The 20,386-nt window shown below is 37.7% G+C and overlaps 1 protein-coding gene across 2 annotated transcripts in view; it reads left to right on the top strand.

Annotated features, from left to right (window-relative positions):
* Positions 1–20,386, top strand: part of TENM1 (teneurin transmembrane protein 1) — a 254,046-nt gene that overhangs the window by 83,260 nt on the left and 150,400 nt on the right. For both annotated transcript variants that reach the window (XM_059824549.1, XM_059824548.1), the window contains exon 3: positions 8,849–9,089. In XM_059824549.1, coding sequence (XP_059680532.1) covers positions 8,849–9,089 — 241 coding nt within the window. The remainder of the gene's footprint in view (positions 1–8,848; positions 9,090–20,386) is intronic.

Raw genomic sequence — 20,386 nt, 5'->3', positions numbered from 1 at the left:
GCAAGTACGAAAATGGAAGAGTCTTCGCTTCAGCCATCGCTGTGCAGCAAACTCAAATGCTGCAGAGTTTTACATTATTTGGGGTCTGTACATTATTCGGGTCTGTAACAGGGCATGGCCTCAAGCAGTCTTTTTTCCTAAAAATGTTGCAAAGTAACAGGAACACAGATGAAGCAGTAAGAGGCAGGCCGAGAAGGTTATCATCCACTGTAGAGGGATTGGTGACAAAGTGGCTTAATATGTCCATATTCATATTTCCACTGAATTACTGGGCTAAATACACTGTGTATTTCAGTATGATTTATAGTTGCTAATTCCATTACCCATAGATCCCTTTTAGAAAGCCCTCACAGCTAATGAATTTAATGACACAAAGGCCAAAACTTGAATATATATCACTCTGCCGAAAACCATCAATAACTGGGGAAACATTAATTTTTACAGCTGTGGCTGCTCGCAACCTATTTTACCAATCATAAACTGCTCTTTAATCAAAATCTGTTCACCTCTAAGGTCACCAAAATTTGCTGCCAGGCTACTTGTAACTGCCTGGCTTTTGTAAACCTGGATGATAGGCTTACTCCGTAAACTATAATCTCTCCCGCTTTGTTCCGAGTTTTAGAATAGTGATTGTACTGTCCCCTGTGAGTTGCCACTGATAGAAGTTACAACTCGTGATACTGACTGAACCCACCACTTTTAAGTAATGGCAGGAATTACGCATTCTCCTGAAATATCACCTGTACGCTGGCTGGGAGCTGTCAGTCTCTGCTGCTCTCCTTTGAATGCTGTGTGATGTTAATTGTACCAGCAGCTGCTTGATCTGCTGAACAAACCACTGGAAGCCTCAGCTGGTTGCTGAGGTTGTTCCTTCGGTCTCCATCGTAATTGGAGTGCTGCTTTTCTTCTCCCTTCACGTTTGGTCCTTGACCTCCGTGACTCAACCCCACCGGGCCGGTCTTGTGTTGGAACAGGCGGTAGTGATTCAAGAGGAGTCCTGGCCCAACTGGGTGGGTATCTGAGCGAATCTGATGGATGTACCACCTGCAACAAAAGAGATGGAAGGGAGTGAGTAGGATAGTTTCACTTTGAATTTGTCATATTAATTGACACAAATGTGAGCATTTCACATAAATGGAATAATGTTTTCATGTAAATATTATACGTAGAGTGCATTGGTATTTAACAGCTATATGAAGAAGTACTATAGAACAAAGCTATAATTCCGACAGTTCAGCAGAATAATATCACCTCAGGAGCTCTAGCTCTTCACTCCCCTTTGGCAATGTTTATTTTCTATGAACACACATCAGCGTGTTTGTATTGTCAGGTGCTTCTGCACGATAACATTTAAAACTTGCATCTTATCCGCAGTACACAGTGTTATAACCTGAAACTCCTTTCTGGTTACCAACCACAGCACAGAGTGGCAACTTATAGTGCAGTGTTTATGTCCAAAATTATTCTACTTCAGCAATCAGGCTCCCAAGTTAAAACACTGAGTGATGGAGTTAATTAAGGAGGAGTAGTGCTGTTGTAGCTCTAATGGTCTACAGACATAAGTGCCTCTAAGTGAGGCAAAGTTTGTCAGGAAAGGCAATGGCTTTCATTGCACCAGCTGATACAGCTGGAGAAAAACAAAAAAGATAGCTTTGGGCCCAGAAGCCCTTCTTTTGGTTTGAGTATATTAACTTTTCTATCATCAGAAAAAGCAAAAACACTCCCCCACGCACACCTGAAAAAAAAAAGTATATCAGTCGATTTTACAGAGTAGAATTGACAAGTTAAGTGTATGGTACAAAGACGACAGATGCCAGAATTTTTTGAATCCTGAGAGGCAGAATATTATTAAATACATCCTACAGCAAAGTTGGAAAGGGTGGCCATGTGATAGTTCCCCGGTGATAAATCACTGCCTTTCCTTCTCTAATGAGTTCTAACCTCTGTTCTTTTGCCTGAAAAATTCTTCCACATCTTCCTGCAGCTGAGTCAAGAAACAGTTCGTTTGCAGAGACAATTCTGAGACACTTCTGATTTATTTTCCAAAACGGGATGAGATCTCCAGTATTTTTTTCACTTCTGTCATGCTACTAATTGATGTTTTACCAGAAATAGTGCCCAGCAGTGTTACCATCCTGATGTGCAACAGTTATGGCAAATTACTGGCAAATACAAAAGTCCTGCTAATGGAAATTCCTTATGCTTTCTATTGCTAGAAGTTTTAAGGCATTGATACCTAATATCACTATCATATGCAGGTAATAAGTCCATTTATACTATTTGATTTGTGAAGATTTTCTAGTAGACTTTAAGTAATCCAGCATTTTTTTGTTAGAAAGGGACCAAAAATGTAAATTAAAATAATGGGAAAATCCCAGGCTCATATTAGTCTACCTAAATAAATACGGACTTCAGAAGGAATTTTAGCTGAGTTTAGCGCTAATTCGCAAGAGATTGTATTAAACAGAATTGAAGAACCATAAAACATTTACTTCTGTAAAAGCAACAGTGTTTTAAACAGAGACCTGCTGGCGATGCTCCCATCGTTCCTTTTCAGTCTGCTGTTCAAAACCGGTAAGTACGTTTTTGCCAAGTGTCCCAGAATGAGGTCCATTATGAGTGTTTACAAAATATAGTCACTCAGGTCTTACAGTACAAATTTTGACTGTTAATGTAAAAATAGAAAAGGAAGTGCTGCACAGCCATCATAAGAAGTCCTTACTGTCCTTGTAGCTTATATGCAGAATAGATTTTTTTCCTGCATAGTTAGACCATACCACATTCAAAGTAAATGTTACTTGTGTTTTAAAAAGGGTTGAATTGCCATCATGTTTCATTTTAAAATATGGCTAAACTTGGAAATGCTGGAGAAGTAAGTTTCTGTTAGCATTAGGAAATTACTAGAATTCTTATTTCAAGAAATCTCTTTTTGTTAAAATGATCCACAAATTACGAGTTAGAAGCTGTTATCATGTGTGTGTGTATAATTGTAAGGTATTCAAGGGAATTGAACATATGTGATACTGAGAACATAAAGGAAACATTTAATGGGATCCATATGAACACATTGGACTGAGTGTTTAAGTATTATATATCATTTGTTTGACATCGTTACATTATTATAATGTAAATCCAGCTGTATTTTATGCTCATTGATGCCATTCAAAGTACATGGCCTAAGATCTCTCATCATTTTTCTTTGGAATTGAAGTGCTGTGTTTTCAGCACAGCCTAAATAAGAGTAGAATGAATCCTACATATCACTGAGCGGTAGTGTGGTATGAAATTATATACGTGGCTATTTGAGGGCACACCCGTACTGATAAGTCAGGTGCCCAGAGCCCCTTGATGAACCCCAATGCTTAATTGGTCCCTCCCTCCCTCCGTCTGTTCTGGGCCATCCCAACCTGCTCACCAAGGAAAATCTGCTGCCGCGGGGGCAAGCTCAAAGCACCGTGGTCTCTGGAGGTCTCTAAATCTCTTTTACTTAGTGTGTAAACTTTCAGTCTGTATGACCTTTAGTTTATAAGCTTTCATTACATTATAAACTTTATTTTGCATAAAATCATACGGTTTGGAGAATTCTTTAGAGTGTTTGATATTTTCTATTCTGGAAGAGTTACTGTGTAGTAAGGCTGAGAAAAAAAAATTCTATACAGCAAAACAATAATCTAAAAATCTAAAGGTGAATTGATATTAAAGGTACCGGATAGATACTTTTGTATCCTAGCGGTCTGACAAAGTTCACGAAGCAAAGGATTTTGCAAGTAAGGTAGGCCAACTAAATGTTGAGCTACATCAGAAGGAGCAAGTGTAGAACAGATTATTGAAACACAATGTAAATTTATACTTTAATAAAGAAATTTCATACACAATTTTTTTTTCATATTCACCTTTTCTCAAAATATGTGACAGCAAAAATAAAAGGAATTCAGAAATAGGCAAAAAATAATTAGGGGCTCAGTAAGGTCTTTGGTGCATACATAGAAAAAGAATAATTTTAAATTTAGAATGGAAGGAAAGGGTGTAAAGACTTACTCAACATCGGTAAGTATATTAACAGGTAGCAGAGCCAGCACTCTGCAATGGTAGCACCTACATCTAATTCTTAGTTTGTCTTCTTAGACCTAGAGCATAAATCTCATTGTAAAATTGAGAATTTTTATTCTATGTTTTCTAGCTCTAGTCTTAAGCATTCGGATTCTCTGTCTTCCCTGCGCTGACTCTTTTCCAGTTCCTCAGTGCCCGTTTATATAAATTGGTCACAGTGCTCTGGGCGTAATCCTGCCATTCTCTTAGATGATGTCAGACACGTCTTCCTGCATGATGCAGAATTACTTGTTCCAAGGCTCTATTTTGATAAATAGCATTACACTCCTTCATCTCTGCTTGAGAAAAAATTACAGATTGGGTTGTAACTGAGCAGTAGTATAGTCGTGGAACTTTTAAATAAACTAAACTAAGCTCTCTGAACATATGTTGCTATTTTGTTCATCAAATAACGGATTGCAAGTGAATTCATACTCAGCTGAGGCATGTTTAGTTAAAAATAGCCAAACATACCAATAAATAATGAATTTAGGACCTGAAAAAATTAAAATATCTGAAAAGCACTACAGGTTAGATGCAAACCTTTTAACGTTCATTACTTTTTAATATATTCTCTCTGATATACTTCACTTAGTAACGATACAGGTTATTGTAGCCTTGTCAGTAAATGATAAAACAGTTCAATTACCCCTTCTTTCTGTATGGATCCAAAAAGTACGGTAAAATATACTTCAAAACTGTTAGGAAAATACTTCAGCAAAAGCCTGGGTTTTTTTCAAAACTAATTTTTAATCAGGTGCTAACTAGGTGATAAGGCTGCTTCTTTCGTTTTGGTCAGTCTATAAAGCAATTTAGCTACATGTTTCTGATTACAAAGGCGCTTTAGCCTGACTTCTAAGGAAAGTGAGTTTACGTTAATGCCGCTTTTGTCCGTTGGTCTGTGCCTCCAATAACTTCTGAGCAGAATGGCAGCACTCAACCAGTATGGCAGAGTAAGGGAAGCATCTAAGTTAATTAACTTTCCACTTTCTGAAAAGTAGAGGCCTAGTAAAAAAGGAAGATCTGAATTATTGTATCTCCTGAAGGAAAAAGCAGTAGTAGTAGAACTCAGGAGCCGAAGAGGAGCTGTTGAGGTCTGCGCTCCATAACTGTAGGGTACCAAGCTCCATTATACGACTGCCACGGAGCAGCGTGTGTTCAATATTGATCAAGGGCCACCCAAAAGATATGAGTCAGAATCAAAGAAGAAGGAACATTCAGGACAGAAGCAGAACTCCTCCCTTCAAACTTCAAAGAGAGGAGAGCAAGTAGAAATCCTTCAAACTAGCAGAATTCCAAGGAAAGCTTTTCTTGTTTATAGGTAGCATCGATACAGCTGTTTCTCTTTTGGACTGAGCGCATGGAGTTTGGGAAGTGTCTCAAAATAAAAAAAGCTAAACGAATTAACGTCCTTATTGAAGAATGAAAGCAAAACCCCTAAAAATAAAAAAAAAAGGGCGGGGGGGAAGTTGAAGTGGAGTTTGTGGAGTGGATGGGGAGTGTGCGAGTTAGAGTAAAACCAAGCAGATCCATTACACAGCAAAGAAGCAGAATGTTATATAGAACTTTTCAGGAAGCACCACAGTTCTCGATGTGCTCTCCTGAACTGAGAGAACTATTTAAAAATAATGAATTCTCAGGGGAAAGAATTTAGACATTTTCTAAACAGCCCCTTCTGTCTGTAAAAAAAAAAAAAATGGGCTAAATGCAGGCGCAGATGAGAAGGCCAATAGTGAGGGCCAAGAGCATTTCTTCTGGCTTGAACGCTCCTCAGGTGAAAATCTGATTTGAAGCAAATGATTGTAAACGTAAAGTTTTAGCTGAAATCATGTTTTATAGTTACATTTTTAGATGAATGGAAATTTCTCCCATATCAGTGAACACATTGAAAACAAATAACGCTGTATTTGCATATCATACATAGACTTTTTGATGTAAAAAGATATTTAAGAATCTGAATGTCATTCGCAACCATTAAAAATAAAACCAGGAGTTGCTATGGATAGCATTATGCCGAACAATAGCAATGGGATAAAAATTCGTAGCTAAGCTAATTTCTATATCACTCTCATACATTTTGAAAACTTGTTGGCTTTAGAGAAATTATCTTGTGTAATATCACTTTTTAGGTATTTGAATGATTTTGCATTAAGTTATTTTACAGAGTCTACTGTTTATTCAGAGTTCTGAAGAATCGTAAGTGTGCATATTTAGATAAAATGCTGCTTTATTATCCCAAACAATATTTTTTGTGGTATAAAAATAAAGTTAATGAAACGTAGGCTTAGTTTCAAGCAAAATAAAAATAACTTTGCCAAATTAGAAAGTCTGTAAAAACTAATTGGAAACTCGGGCTGATTCTCAGCATAATGAATTTGCATTGCTTCACTGAAGTGAAGGTCTGATGCAGAAGACTTGTCTTTAAATCACCAAAATACTTCAGAATCTGCTGTGAGGTTTGCTGTGATGCCAGTAGCTGGACGAAGGGGTGACAAGTGTGATAATTAAAAAGGAATCCCCCAGGAAATCTGATGCATTAATGTATTGTGATAAATTGCACTGGGAGATGTGAGGTACCCTACCAACCAGAAATACTTCATGGTTCACAAAGCAGAACCAGTCTATTGCATGGAACAAACTAAACTATTTGTCAGATAATTGCACGCTATTGACAGGATAGGGACAGTACAGATAAGAGGGAAAGAAAGGGACTGGAAGATGTGTTGCCATATAGATGATAGAGGTTTTTCCCATGTGCCTAGAGAAGCAGTCACCTTGGCTGCTTGGCATTTACTGCATAGCTTTTGATGTACCTTATAGAGTCTAACTGCGTGTGCTGGCAAAGATCAGCAATTTTCTAACAGGGCACTGGCACAACCATTAAAATGACCTGTCATGCAAATTATAGGATGTATAATAATCCTGCACAATTTCTGTGGAGTGGATTTAAGATTGATACCACTAAGTAAGGGCATGTCATTGATCAAATACTCGAGGATGCTGGACATGAAATATTATGTCCAAAATTTGGGTAGCTTTCAATTGTAAAATAGCAGGATACAAGATTTACTGAGATTAATTATTATATGAAAGTGCCTTAGCAGATTATTTCAGAGCTCTGGACTGTTGACTCCAGTGATTTAATTTACTGAGGTCTCCAATTTTCTAATATGCTTAGAAATGCATTTCTGGTATATGCAAACTACTATTACAGCGTAAACCTTAATGCAACTGTAAGAATGCTGCCTTGATAAAAGATCAGTGAAATTAAAAGGATTAAGCCTGGGCCAAATCCCTGACAGCTTTGCTTACCACAGCATAGAAAAGCTTATGTGGAGCGCTAAACAACCTTGTTTCTCCAGTTGGGGTAAATTGTGACTGTCACGGAGAAAAAAGTGCTTTTTTTCCACCATCCGTTCCAAGAAGGGAAGGGGCACGCTTTCATCTTTCACCTTGAAAACACATCGTGTCATAATTTAAAGAAACCATGTGTAGTAAATGGATGGCAACAACAGCTCTTTGCAGGGAATTTTTGCAGGTTCATCAGAGCTCTGCTCCAGCTGGTTTTGTGCAAATTCAACCGGACGTCTGCTAAGGTAAAAGGGAGAGCGAGGGTGAGTTTAGAAATGGGACAAAGCTGCGTTAGACACTGAGGTAAATTAGCTGGAAGAGTTTCAGGTTAATAGCTTCACAGTTCACCCAATCTGGCAGCAATTTTTATCAGCATCTTCTTTGCAAAGTATTTCTTATTGTTCCTTTAAAAAGGAGCATCTTGCCTCAGTTCTCCATAGCTGTGTTTCTTGCTGTACTGAGAGGCTTTGGAGACTCTTGTGGGAAGTAGGGAGGACAAGATTTTGTTGTCCCTTCAGATTACCGTTACACCATATTTGTAATTTGTCTTCTGCAGGAGGATCCAAGCTCACTGGCACAGGCTGAGCCACCCTAAAGCCGTGTAGCAGCGGTCGCGCAGGGCAGGACCCGTGCAGTCATAGCGTCCCTCTCGGGTGCTCGAGAGCAGCGCTGAGGGTCCCGTAGGGCAGCGGCAGCACAGGTAGCAGGGCCTCGGGTACCCACCACGCACGTCTTTCGCTCCATCTCCTTCACAGCCTGGTCCAGTGGCTGTGAGCTCCTTGCCGGCTCATCTGCCTTCAGCTGCCATGAAACCTTTTCTCTGGGTGTCTGGATCATTAGTGCTTCAGGTAGTCTTTAAGAGGGCCTTTTCCCAGGTCTCATTTAACAAATGCGGTAACAGATTAGCAGAAATGTGTTAACCTTGTTTGTTAGGTGGTAGGAATTATTCAATTATTTTCTCTCTTGGTTTGAAGTTCAAGACTTATGCTTATACTGGGTCTATTTCTTTCACAGATGTTTTTAAATGAGATTTATACCTCAGTTGGTATCAGTGCTGCAGTTCAATGTCAACTTGATTTATTTGTTCTTTACTCTCCTCCCCAAAAAATCCTATGACAAATTAAGTGAATGTTGTATCTTCTTTTTTTTTTTCCTTTTTTTTTTTATTTGTTGAACTACTGAAATACAGTGCTGGAAGGTATGTGTCTGTCTAATATTCATTTCCATAGAGTGTTATTTCTTAGATTATTTCATATGTTGCAACAACATTTTACAGGCAACTGGGTTAACAACACAATAAAGCACGATGCTTTAATCCCAATAAATACTATATCATGCTCATGCTCTCTTGATCTTTTTAAAATAACAACACTCTGTGGGTTTCTTTGCCTTTTCTTTGTTGTTTCAGATATGCCAGGTAGCCCACACAACCAGTTCACCTTCAGACCCCTCCCGCCGCCGCCTCCACCACCGCACGCATGCACCTGCGCCAGAAAACCACCTCCAACAGCTGATTCTCTCCAGAGAAGGTCAATGACCACCCGCAGCCAGCCCAGTCCTGCTGCCCCGACTCCCCCCACCAGTACACAAGATTCAGTGCATCTCCATAATAGCTGGGTCTTGAACAGCAACATACCGCTGGAAACCAGGTACAGACCAACCCGTTGTACACAACATCTCTCAAATGCTAAAAAAAAAAAAAAAAAAGATGGGGAGGAGGCCTGACGTTGACATGAGATGGTGATGGGGAATTGCAAGTTTGTCGTTCAGGACATGCCAATGCATTTTGATTTGAGGCCATGCCGTGTAGCCATGTGAGGCCTTGTTTACTTGATTCATCTAGATCATTAATGCTTATAAAAGCACGTGTTTTGCAAAGTTTTGGAAGACATTTCCTTAAGTTGTGTAGATTAGATAGGTATTTTAGAGTTGTGTGCAGTCAGGATTTGTGCTTGTGTACTTGTCTCACCATCCCACCTTCTCCCAGGGCCCTTTTGCAATCAGCAAATAGAAGTTTTGTTTAATCGGTGTACTCTGGCACTTCTGGAGTCAGTCAGTGTTCAGGCTTTAGCATTCCTGTGGATAAGAAAAGATAGGAAATAATACTAAAATAATATTTTCCTCAATGTGTATTTAAACGCTTTCTTGCATACATACACAAATAATATAATTTGATAATTGGTAATGGAGAAATGATACATGCCCAAGACATGTATTGAGCGTGGAGAGCCTTAACCCCAGGAGCCTGGGGGAGGGAGGGTTCAACTTCAGGATCGTTCACAATTTACACAAATAATCTACTCTGGAAAATAATTGAAAGCAAATATATTCTGTATCCAGCAAACACATTCTGTATCCAGCAAACCTGTGATCCAGTACTCAAAGTTCTGCCTGTAGAGGTACGTACACAGCTTCCTCTGACTTTTTGGCTATAATAAGCTTTTTTGTTCCTGATAATCACTAGCTAATTTGATGGCTTTCAACTACAGCGGCGTTTGCTGACTTGGGGCTTGAAACAAGCCCTTGATTTTCTGCAACCTTCTTCCTTTTCATTGTGAACAGAGCACCACGAAGTTTTGACTAGGGTTTCCTTTGGGTTTTGGCGTTCTAAAACATAGAAAGTGCATGACTGTCTGTGAAATTTGTGTTTGGTGAAACACAGACGAATGTCTGCCATCCAACTAATCTGATCCAGAGAATATTAGGTAATATGCATAGAAATGTTTTCTTTTTAATACACGTATGTCCAAGGGCCGGTTATCACAGTTAATCACTGAGACCTAAATTTTGTTCTTTGATAAGAACATTGTTTTTATTTTATTACATAACTTAATTTTAGTATCTTTAAACACTTAACTGCTGCTAACCAGATGTGTCAAATTAAGTTTTTCTTCTCTGAAAGGCTATTAAGTTGACATTGAAGAATAAGCTGATTCATTCCGGAATAAAACTTCCCTTATTTGTCTTAAGCACAAATCACAAAAAGAATCAAGGAGGTTGGAACTTTTCTCCAAAACTGAACACAAACAAGATTTTAGTTCAGCTGGTCCTTCCAGAGCTAAAAGCTTGTGTTTACAAAATCTTCATAAACCTCTGTCGTTGGTGTGACAAGCTTATATATTCTATACTTTCTGCTGCATATCAGGCTGATCCCTGGGCGTTCTGTACCCATTAATTACCTTTTGGTTTTCTTCAGTTAACACTTAGCTAGATCTTGTTTAGCCTTTCTGCATCCCTCTTCACTGTTTTCTCTTCAGACCTCCTTGGGGAAAATGCGCTGCAATCTTAAGTCTCCTATGAGTTCAGTTCCATTTTTTTTCTGGTTTGTTACTATTTTTGCAGATTTAAAACTTCTCATAAAGGGCATTATCTAGTGTAATACCTAGCTACATGGTTCTATCTGTAATTATATAATTGGATACGGACAAAAGGGAGGAGGCGCAGTGGGTCAGGAATTCAGACTGGAAGACACTGTGGGCTGCATGTTAGTCTGGGAATTTTCCACATTCCTACCCTTCAGTGGTTGTTTCAGCTGATTTCATGCACCCTCTGGTAGCTAGCTGCAGCCTCTCATGAAGCTTGCCTGAAAGGCTATATAATCTGAAAGCGGAATCTGCGAGACTGTTTGCCAAGATATATCTGCAGTTTATGTGTGGACAAGTGATATAGCAGGGGAACATTGTAATAAAAAACATTTGTGATCACCACTTCCCAGAAGTCTATAGTACACAACACAGCCTTAGAGAAAAAGACGGGCTTGCAGCCTGTTTTTTCTTCCTTTAACAGGGAATGATTCAGCTGGAATTGAACAAATACTTTAGCCTAATATCTGGATTCTCTTGCTTTCCTTCTGCATTAATGTTTAGCTGCTCATTAAAAATAATCCTACAAAATAAAGGGAAACATGTCAATGGCAGCTGTATTTCTGTGCTAAATCTTTAATAGTACAAAATCTACCTAATATGTACATACCTAATATGTCCAAGCAGATTTTTTTTTTTAATTTGGAACATTTGCAAACAAAAAGAAGACTTACACAGTAATGTATTCCCTACTGTAATAACTAGGCAAAAATCAGAATGCACATGTTCAGCTTTTCTATCCAACTGTATCTGCTGTTAATCCATAAACAGCACATGTGTTTGCATGGTTTATCTACAGCCATGTGGTATTAGAGAATTTTCAGACAGGAAAAGATTTCCTAGAACTAATCATATGACTGTAAATCCTGTTCACTCTGGACAGTCAGAAATGAAGCAAGTTTATGAGTCTGCTCATAATGATAATGCGTCCATTTAAGTAAAAGAAAATTCTGTCGTTCTGAAAATGTTTAACATACTCTGATTACAGAGTAATGTATTAGACATGTATTCTTATGTAACAGAATTTGAAAACCTAGATTAGGATGAAAAGGGCTGCAGTAAAGACGTATACTGAGGTATGCATTCCGAAAGTCTTTTTGTAGAGTAAAACTTTGCTCTATTTTCATAGAAAAGGGCAAATCAGAAATTCTGTTTTGTGCTTCATCTAGAGGTGTTGTATGCATGGACTAATCTGCAAAACAGTTTAGGCAGGACCCAGCTTACTAGCCCAACTGTTTAATGAGGAGACTGACTTGGAAAGGTGAAATTGCTCGTTCAAGTTCAGACAAGCTTTTGGCAAAGCCAAAAATAGAGTCTAGAGGTATGTCATTGCCAAGGCCAGCTCTCCAACTCTGGCGGTTATTCTGAAGATAAGCAACTCAAATGAAAATAAGAATTGGGAACACCTTTAAATCTTCAGAGGACATGTCATAGAATAGCTGTTGGTGATAAAATTGGAGAAAAGCTGTACCTGTAGGAGGTGGAACAGCTCAAACTGCTGACTGACTGCCCTGCAGCCTTCAGCGCTGTAATGTGCCTGTAAATGCAAATGCAGGCTCTAGCTGTATGCCTGCACACACAGTTTTGAAACAACTTATTATTAAAATGACTTATGAACATGCAGTAGTTTCATTGTCACACAGAATAATTTGTAAGTATTGCCAGAAAAAGACTGCAAGGATCTCTCACACCACATAAAAACACAGGAAACATTGATTCTTTTTTTTAGGATAATGTTATTGGGCTCTCACATAAATTGATTTTTTTCTTCTCCCCCAGAATAAAGTACTTGCAACCTATTGCCTTTCCGCTTTCCTTTCCACTAAAATAATTGTTTTTTCAGGTTTCATAGATACTTTGCTCTAATGTTTCAAATCTTATGATTTACAGTGTAATACATTGTCATTATCTCTGACAGCCCCATCTGAACGTAGCTTACTACTTTTCATGGAGTATGTATTAAACCCTGACAATTCAAAGGAGTGTTTTTCATTTTCTCCATGCCCTGTTAGTTGACTCAGTATTTGTCTCCATATCTTGCTTTTTCTGTGAGTTGTTTTTCTGGTGTTCGCTATTTATTTTCCCACTTCAGTCAAGTTCCCAAATAAGAAGAAAAAACTAGATGTTAAATAGGGATTTTTACCTGACTATTTCTGATCCTCCCTATAGTCTGTTACAGTTCCCTCATGGATAAACCATTGGACCCGCTTATTTTGAGTAAAGTTTTGCATTTAGATTACGCAAGAATTAGAATTTTTAAGCTTTTTGTCTAAATATCAAAACTTACCTAATTTTGATTTTGTTTCAAAGTGTTTATTTTTAGTCCTGTTTTGTGCTTCAGTATTTTACATATCTGCTTGTTCCTTCCTTTTTTAAATCAAATTTCTTTCGAGTTCCTCTAACCCATTTAGCAGTGTTGGCAGTAAGGTTAATGCCGTGCTGAATGGACTGAAATCTCCCTTCGCTGCGCTGGCAATGAGCCAAGTACTGGGGAAAAAGACAGCTTAATTTAAGCAATCTTATCACCATGGTAATAGCTCCTCTAAGGGGACAGTGAGGTACCAGACCATGAACCTGAGATTCAATTATCATTCATTTATATAAAACTTGGAAGTACTAGGATAATAAGAGAAGTATTTGGGGTTCAAGGCAGTTATGATCTTTAGTTACTATTCAGCAATATTTCAGAGCCCTGAAGTTTGATTATGGCTCTAAACACTTAAAAACTTCGAGAGTTTTGGCATTGAAGAAGTTTATTCAGCTCATCATATAGATGGAGTCATTCCTTTCTGTATTATATAGTTATTTGAGGTGCATATTTAAGACTTTCTGGATTTCTGTCTTCCTAAAAATATCATGTTGTTTATAATTCTGTTTAGTATAGGGGAGATCTTGACAACTATCGCTTATCAAGAGACATATTATGTACTATGGTTTTCCCTTGTTCTTTTTTAATCAAGCTCATAATTATTTGTGCTCTTCAAAAACTACATTGAGAGCCTTTCAAACCACAGAAACCTGTTAACACTCACTTTCTCTTTAAGCTGGAGTAGTGCTAAAAGCAGAAATAATTAAAGAAAAATGCATATATAAATACACACTCACACGGTTCAGTGTGAGCTCTTGGAAGGTTTATTCTTTCGCCTTGGTCTCTTCATCTGAGCATCTTGTGAGTCTTGCCCCCAGTGCAGAGATACAGAAAGCACTTTTGTGCCTTCCTCTTTCCCAGTTCAAGGTTTCCATAGCAAACAGGATGGCTTTTACAGCTCCCAAGGCACGCAGGTGTTAATGATCATAAACCACCAAGCAGGGAGACAATTACTATTTGGGCAATGCAATTCATTAGGAACTTGTTTGCGAATGGAGCCTACTCCTGAGTTAAATGACCGGACTTGTGGTTGTTCCAAGAATAAATGCAGGGGAGGGCTTCGTTTATGGTCTTTCCTTCAAATCATGTTGGTCAGTATTTGCTATTAGGACATTTCACTTGTCTTTTGTCATTTTTTACCTAATTAAACAATAAATCTAACCTATAGAGAGGCTGACCGTATTAAAAACAGACACATGGCAAGGGTTTTCAATTCAGTCCAAGTCCCTTGTGTTTTCACTGCACAGCAGAAAAGATCTAAAAATATTTAAGACTTCTGAATTGTAAAAGATAAATTGAAAACCGTAAATATGACCACGAACTTAAAATAAAAGCTGTAAATATGACCCTGAATTTAATAATGCGAGAATGAAAGCATCTTTTATGGAAATAAAAATACAAACACTTGTCAGCTACAATGAAGTGCAATTTTCATGTCAGCAGCAATGGCATCTGAGGGTCCTTCTTTTGAATAATTTGAGATCCAGTCACTGAGGACAATAAAGCGATTTAAATTGTTCGTATACTCTACTGTATTTTTTCTTTGGGAGAAGCTCTGGTGTGGGCTTCCCTGGAACAGTGGGATAGTATTTGTATGTGTAAGGGTTTTTTTGTGCAGGATTAATACAGTAACTTGAACAATCACGGTGCAGAATTTTGAATAATGGAGTAGTGTATAAAGTTACAACTGAAAGTAAAGATATGTTGTTATTTTATGGACACCAATAAGCAAGCAGCCTGTTCACTTTCTATGAAACAAAGTGTTTTCATTTACAAAACCAGAAACAGACTGAATATGAATTTTGAAAGAGAAAGATAATTACAGGTTAGTACAAAGGGTCTAGGCTGATTTGAAAAACAGTGACTGTGAGAAAGGGTCAGAGATATGCAAAAGATTCCATCTTTCCATTTCAAAGAAAATCACATATGTATGTGTGATTTTACTGCCCGGAAATGTGTATCTGTCCCCTGGAGAGCTGCTTCTAGGAAATCTGTTTTGGAAGACTAGGTAGTATTCACATAGTTAATGTGATATACCTCTTGTCGAATAAAATTTGTGTTATTTGTCACAGTAGCTGTACAGCTTGGCTTTAGACCATCTGCATGTGAGTGTAGGTATTTGGAAGTAGACTCAAATGCTAGTAATAAAAGTCACTTAGAATATGCGTGAGTACCCACAGGAGGAAATTCATGGCAAAGAGACCTGCGGGGCAGCTACTTCTGCTTCAGTTATCTCATTCCTTTCTTTGTTTCAAGTCATGCTTCTAACCACAGCATATAAGCGACAAAATCACATATCGGTATTTTTATCCTTCTTGATTCATGGTTTCAGAGTACTCTGTAAATATTACATACTATTCTTCTCATTTTCCACATCAAAAATTTAAAATTTATTGAAAAAAAATTAGAGCAAACCACGAGCTCATTCCTTCTTTACCCCATGAATCTCCATGTGCATTGATCAGTTTTACTCAGCTGCTGTTTGAGTTGTAGTGCTAAAGGAAAGTTCTAAGCCACAGAAAAGCACTTTTGAAAACTACTGGATTAATGTAGCAATCTCACCATGTATCATCATAATAAAGCCCACACTGATCTATACAAGAGTAATTTATGTCCCCAGTGTGGTAGGTTTTGTTTTATCTTTTTTTTCACTAAATAGCCAATGAAACCAGAAGACAGTTGTATTTTGGACAACTGTTCCATTTTAGAAGCTGTTTTTGATTGATTTTGGCACTGTCCTATATTTATATAATTATTGTCCCAGATTTCTGCCAGGCGCTTGAAAGTTTAGTCACCTGGTTAACAGGCTTAGCTTGCCTACAGCAACAGCAGAGAAGTGAGTCAGCATCATGTCACTTGTTGTTCTGCGCTGAAGCGAAAAGTAAAGGGTACAGATTCTTTTTACATCCTTTCACATCCAGGGTCACAGGGCTAAGTTCTCAAACACTATGTAAAGTAAACATGAGCGAGTAAAGGGAAGCAATTCTATGGAATGATTCAAAAGGCAAGTCCAGCTCAAAGAGGGGATTTTAACAAAGCTGTTCTATTCCCAAAGACAAATCTCTAGGGGGTTTCAAATGTATTTCAATTATACATGTAAAAATAGAATAATAAAATAAATTAGATAAATAGTTTTCATGGCCATTTCCCTCTTCTATCACCCATGAGCATTCTTGTTCCTACAGTTCTTGTACAGAAAAAGATAAAACAAGGCAGATAAAATTATAGGTCAGATTCTATCTATAATTGTAAGTCATGTCTTATATTCACATACAGTTTTCCTGGGTTTTTTCCTGGGTTGGTTTTAAAGATGAGGGTATAGTGCGTATATCTTTGTTGTCAAGTAGGTGTCTTGGTTTTATACTACATACTTACCTTAGAATAGCTGTCTTGTTTTTATACTGTGTAGTTTGCTGAGTACCATATGCGAGATTTACAAACAGAGGTCCGTATTCTGATTATTATCTTGGTTTAGAAGTTTTCTTTCCCCTCCCACTTTGGATACAGAATGGGATGGATAGAAAATCAGGAAAGAGCAAATTTCTGCTTCTTCCCACTGTCACAGGAAATATTAAGTGACTTAAAAGGGTCAGGTAACTGTGGGCTCGTGACTGATGTTTGCCAAAGTAGATGGGCAACTGTATCTGTTCCAAATCCGTTTTGGCTACCGTCTTTATGTATTATCTGGTTATGCCAAAAATCAGAATCCTTCTTATGTTTCAGCTACTATGCCTCTTAAAAATTCCCTTTGCACTTCTGTTGACGTCTAAAAGAATTACTTCAGTTGCCTACTTAAACATTGATGTAGATACACAGTTATATATATTATATGCAGTTATAGAATTTAGTTGAAAAGTAATTGAAAATTTTAAATTATCGAACTGAAGACTTCTTAGTTTTCCTGTCGCATAGCTATGCAGCAATTTGTAACACTTTAGGTAACGATTTCTTGAATGTGAAACACATACAAGTACAGATGTGTTCCTACTTGGTTTATCCAGGGGAAATGCAGACTCGTTTTTTGGCCAAGGTATTGCAAGATTTGTGTTTCTAGTAACTCACCCGGTGGTTCACTTTCAGATCGGCTTTTGTTCTTCATTTTTTTCCTCTTACAAACCTGTAGTTTTTAATGGAAATGGAAGGAAAACCTGTTATAGGTACAAATGAAGGTGGACTTCTAGGCCTACAGACACTAGGCACAGGGTGAATGCATAAAACTTAGAGGAGTGATATCAAGCCCTTGACAAGGTTGAGGGACATTAGTAGAGTACTGGGATATCAAAATATTTTCTCAGAATTTAATTAAGGAATTCTGTGTGGGGTTAATCTGGTTTCTGTAATAGTATTATGTTACCGCCGCATGAATTCAGTTGGGATGTTGCTTCATGTGTAACTTTTATAAAGTTAAATTACCATTCCACTGAATGGTAAGAAGCTAGAACATAACAAAACGTCCTGATAGAGAAGGGTGTAAAGAAAGAAATAAACTCCTGTTCTCTAACCTTCTCCTAGCTGAGAATTCATCATTTTCATATGAACCGGACTCTTGGCGTTATATGCCGTTCCTCTTGAGGTTGGCCAAGAGCACTTAGATGAGCCACATGAAACTGCTTCTTTACAGAAAGCAAACTATTCTGTGATCAGCAGGACGAAGAGGTCTGATTTCATGCCTTCTGTCACCTGAACTCCCCCATAGCTCCTGCCCCTCAGTCCTTTATCTCTTTGCTGGGCATGGCGGTGTAGCAGGTGTAGACCTAGCTATTGATCAGCCAACGCGTATTCTGCTTCATTAGCCACCATGTGTGGTGCTGGACGGCTGCCTAGGGGGGCCTGGAGAGGACAAAGAGCTGAGTTTAGAAACAGGAGCCCACTGGGGCTTTTGCTGGTTTTGTTGGGTTTTGGCAGGGGTGGGGGGGGGTTTGGTCATACCCCCGATTTTTATGAGTCTGGTAGGATCTTTTTCTTCCTGTCAACTTCACTTGAGAGGATTCAAAGTTCAAAAGTTTTACATTTGTAGAGATGAACAAATGCACACATAGGCAAACAGACATTGTGGTTACCTTAAGAAAGAAGGAATGTTTTCCAACTGCCTCTTTCATATGTGAAATTATTACTGACCCTTTAATATTTATTTATGTATTGGAATTATCATTGTAATAATATTAAGGTACTTTTATTTCACAAACAAATGCCTTACAGATTATGTCCTGTATTTCTCTTTTTAAGAGAATATTATCATCTCCTTTATGGATGTTTTTGATGCTTTTGTGAACATTTAGAACTTCCCCACTTGGAACGAGTAGTCTTATCAATCATTTTTATAAATTCTCTGATTTCTCTTGTGTTCTCAGTTTACAAACAAAAAAAAAAGCCTTAGCTTCTCTCTTAGATGGAATATTAAAGCACACACCAGGCTGCTGTCACATCTAAACTTCTGAACTGCAATTTTTATTATTTTGCTCTTTCGAGAGAGGACCTGATTTTATAGAATTGATAGCAACAGTTTAGCGTGTCCTAATGTCCTTTGGGAACAGTGGTGTGCTCAGACAGATGAGGAGTCGTCTGAGTTTATGAGAACATAGTCACAGTCTAGCTTTGGAAATCTGTCTTTGTGCCACCGGTGTTTTTCAAATTCTATAGAAATGTCTTTGGGTACTCAATATACTCTCCCAAAAATGGAAGGCATAAACAATTGTGATTTTTAACATTATTCTCAACATTATTTCACTGGTACCTCAGTTTCAGTGTAGCATTGCCTCAGAGCCTGGTTTACTACAACAAGTTAGAGCTTTGTAAATTCTCCTCTGTGTGAATGGAGTCATCTATAGAAAAGTGTGAGCTGAATCCAGCTTCTGTGCACTCTTCTGCTAATAAAGAACCCCCTCTGCACACTAGCATTTTACCATCAGGCTATGAAGCCGCATTTATAAATCCCTATGCAAGAGAATGAAATTATTCCTGGCTATTGATTACAAGGCTATTACAGCCTTCATAATAACTTTCAGTTCAGCATTTCCTTCCCTTTACCTCTGATATCTTTGAGCTATGCACCATAAAGGGCAATCAATACTGCCAATATCAGACCATTTTGCTGTAATTTCCAAAAAAATTTAAATGAAAAATTACCAAATAAGTAGCATTTTGTCATTATGTCTTGAAAATGTAAAGCAATTAAAGAACTATCGTTGGTTAATATATATATCTTTTATTTCTGTGTGTGTATGTATACATACTTTACTTATGTATATGCTTATATAGAATAACACATTTCTTATTTTATATGGTGATTCTGCTTCTGCTCCCTTGAATATCAGTAGGAATTTTGCTGTGACATTCTTTCCTACCAAAAGTCTAAATGACTATGTATCTCATTATATGCCGAATGAAAAGTATGGCCTCACATGCTTGCAAAAGCCTTCACGTGTGACAGCAAAGCATTGAAGCCAAAATAACCAACCTTATTCTGATAGCCTGGTATGAGGGAAGCAGCATTATATAGTCCTGTAGATAGTTACATTACTTCATTGGAATTTATTATTTCACTATATTTGAGCTTAGGATTTTTGAACTAAAATAGTTACAGGTAACATTACATGTTCAGAGCATTGCCATCTATATAATGTATATATCTATAGCTGTGAAAGTCAATGGGAAAGAAAACTAGAATGTGTTGTCTAATAATAATGCCAGGATGCTGTACTCACTCAGAATCAGTTGTCCTTTTTTTGTCTGAGTGCTGTTTACTTGCGTAATAAGTATGAAGCAGGCATAACTAGTACTCCACATAAGCAACACAAAAACTTCATTCTTGTGGTTTGTCAAAAGAATCCTGATATGTAGGCACTGTAATCTGTAATGCAAGCTAACCGGTATTCTCATTTACCTTCTTTTTTATGTAACTGCCTGAATAAAGGCCCCTTAAAAGATAAAACTGCCCTGTAATACCTTTTTATTTTCTATAATCTGGCATTTTGAGAACTGTAACCTTTCTTTTAAAACCTTATAATGGAAATACATAATATCATACTTATTACACCATTTTAGCAATTACCTTTTCAGGAGCATGTATTTACAATATTCTTAAAGTCAAATGCCACAGTATAATCATGTTTCATACGCTTGAGTGTTTGAACCTGTGTAATTCCCGCTGTGAATCCGTCAAAGAAACTCTACCAGCATGGATTGATTGATCCATATATATAGATTCAAAAACTTG

Source organism: Gavia stellata, chromosome 14, assembly GCF_030936135.1.
Source record: "Gavia stellata isolate bGavSte3 chromosome 14, bGavSte3.hap2, whole genome shotgun sequence".
In the NCBI taxonomy this organism is placed as follows: domain Eukaryota; kingdom Metazoa; phylum Chordata; class Aves; order Gaviiformes; family Gaviidae; genus Gavia; species Gavia stellata.
Note: the sequence above shows the minus strand (reverse complement) of the source record. Positions and strands in the feature narration are given on the sequence as shown.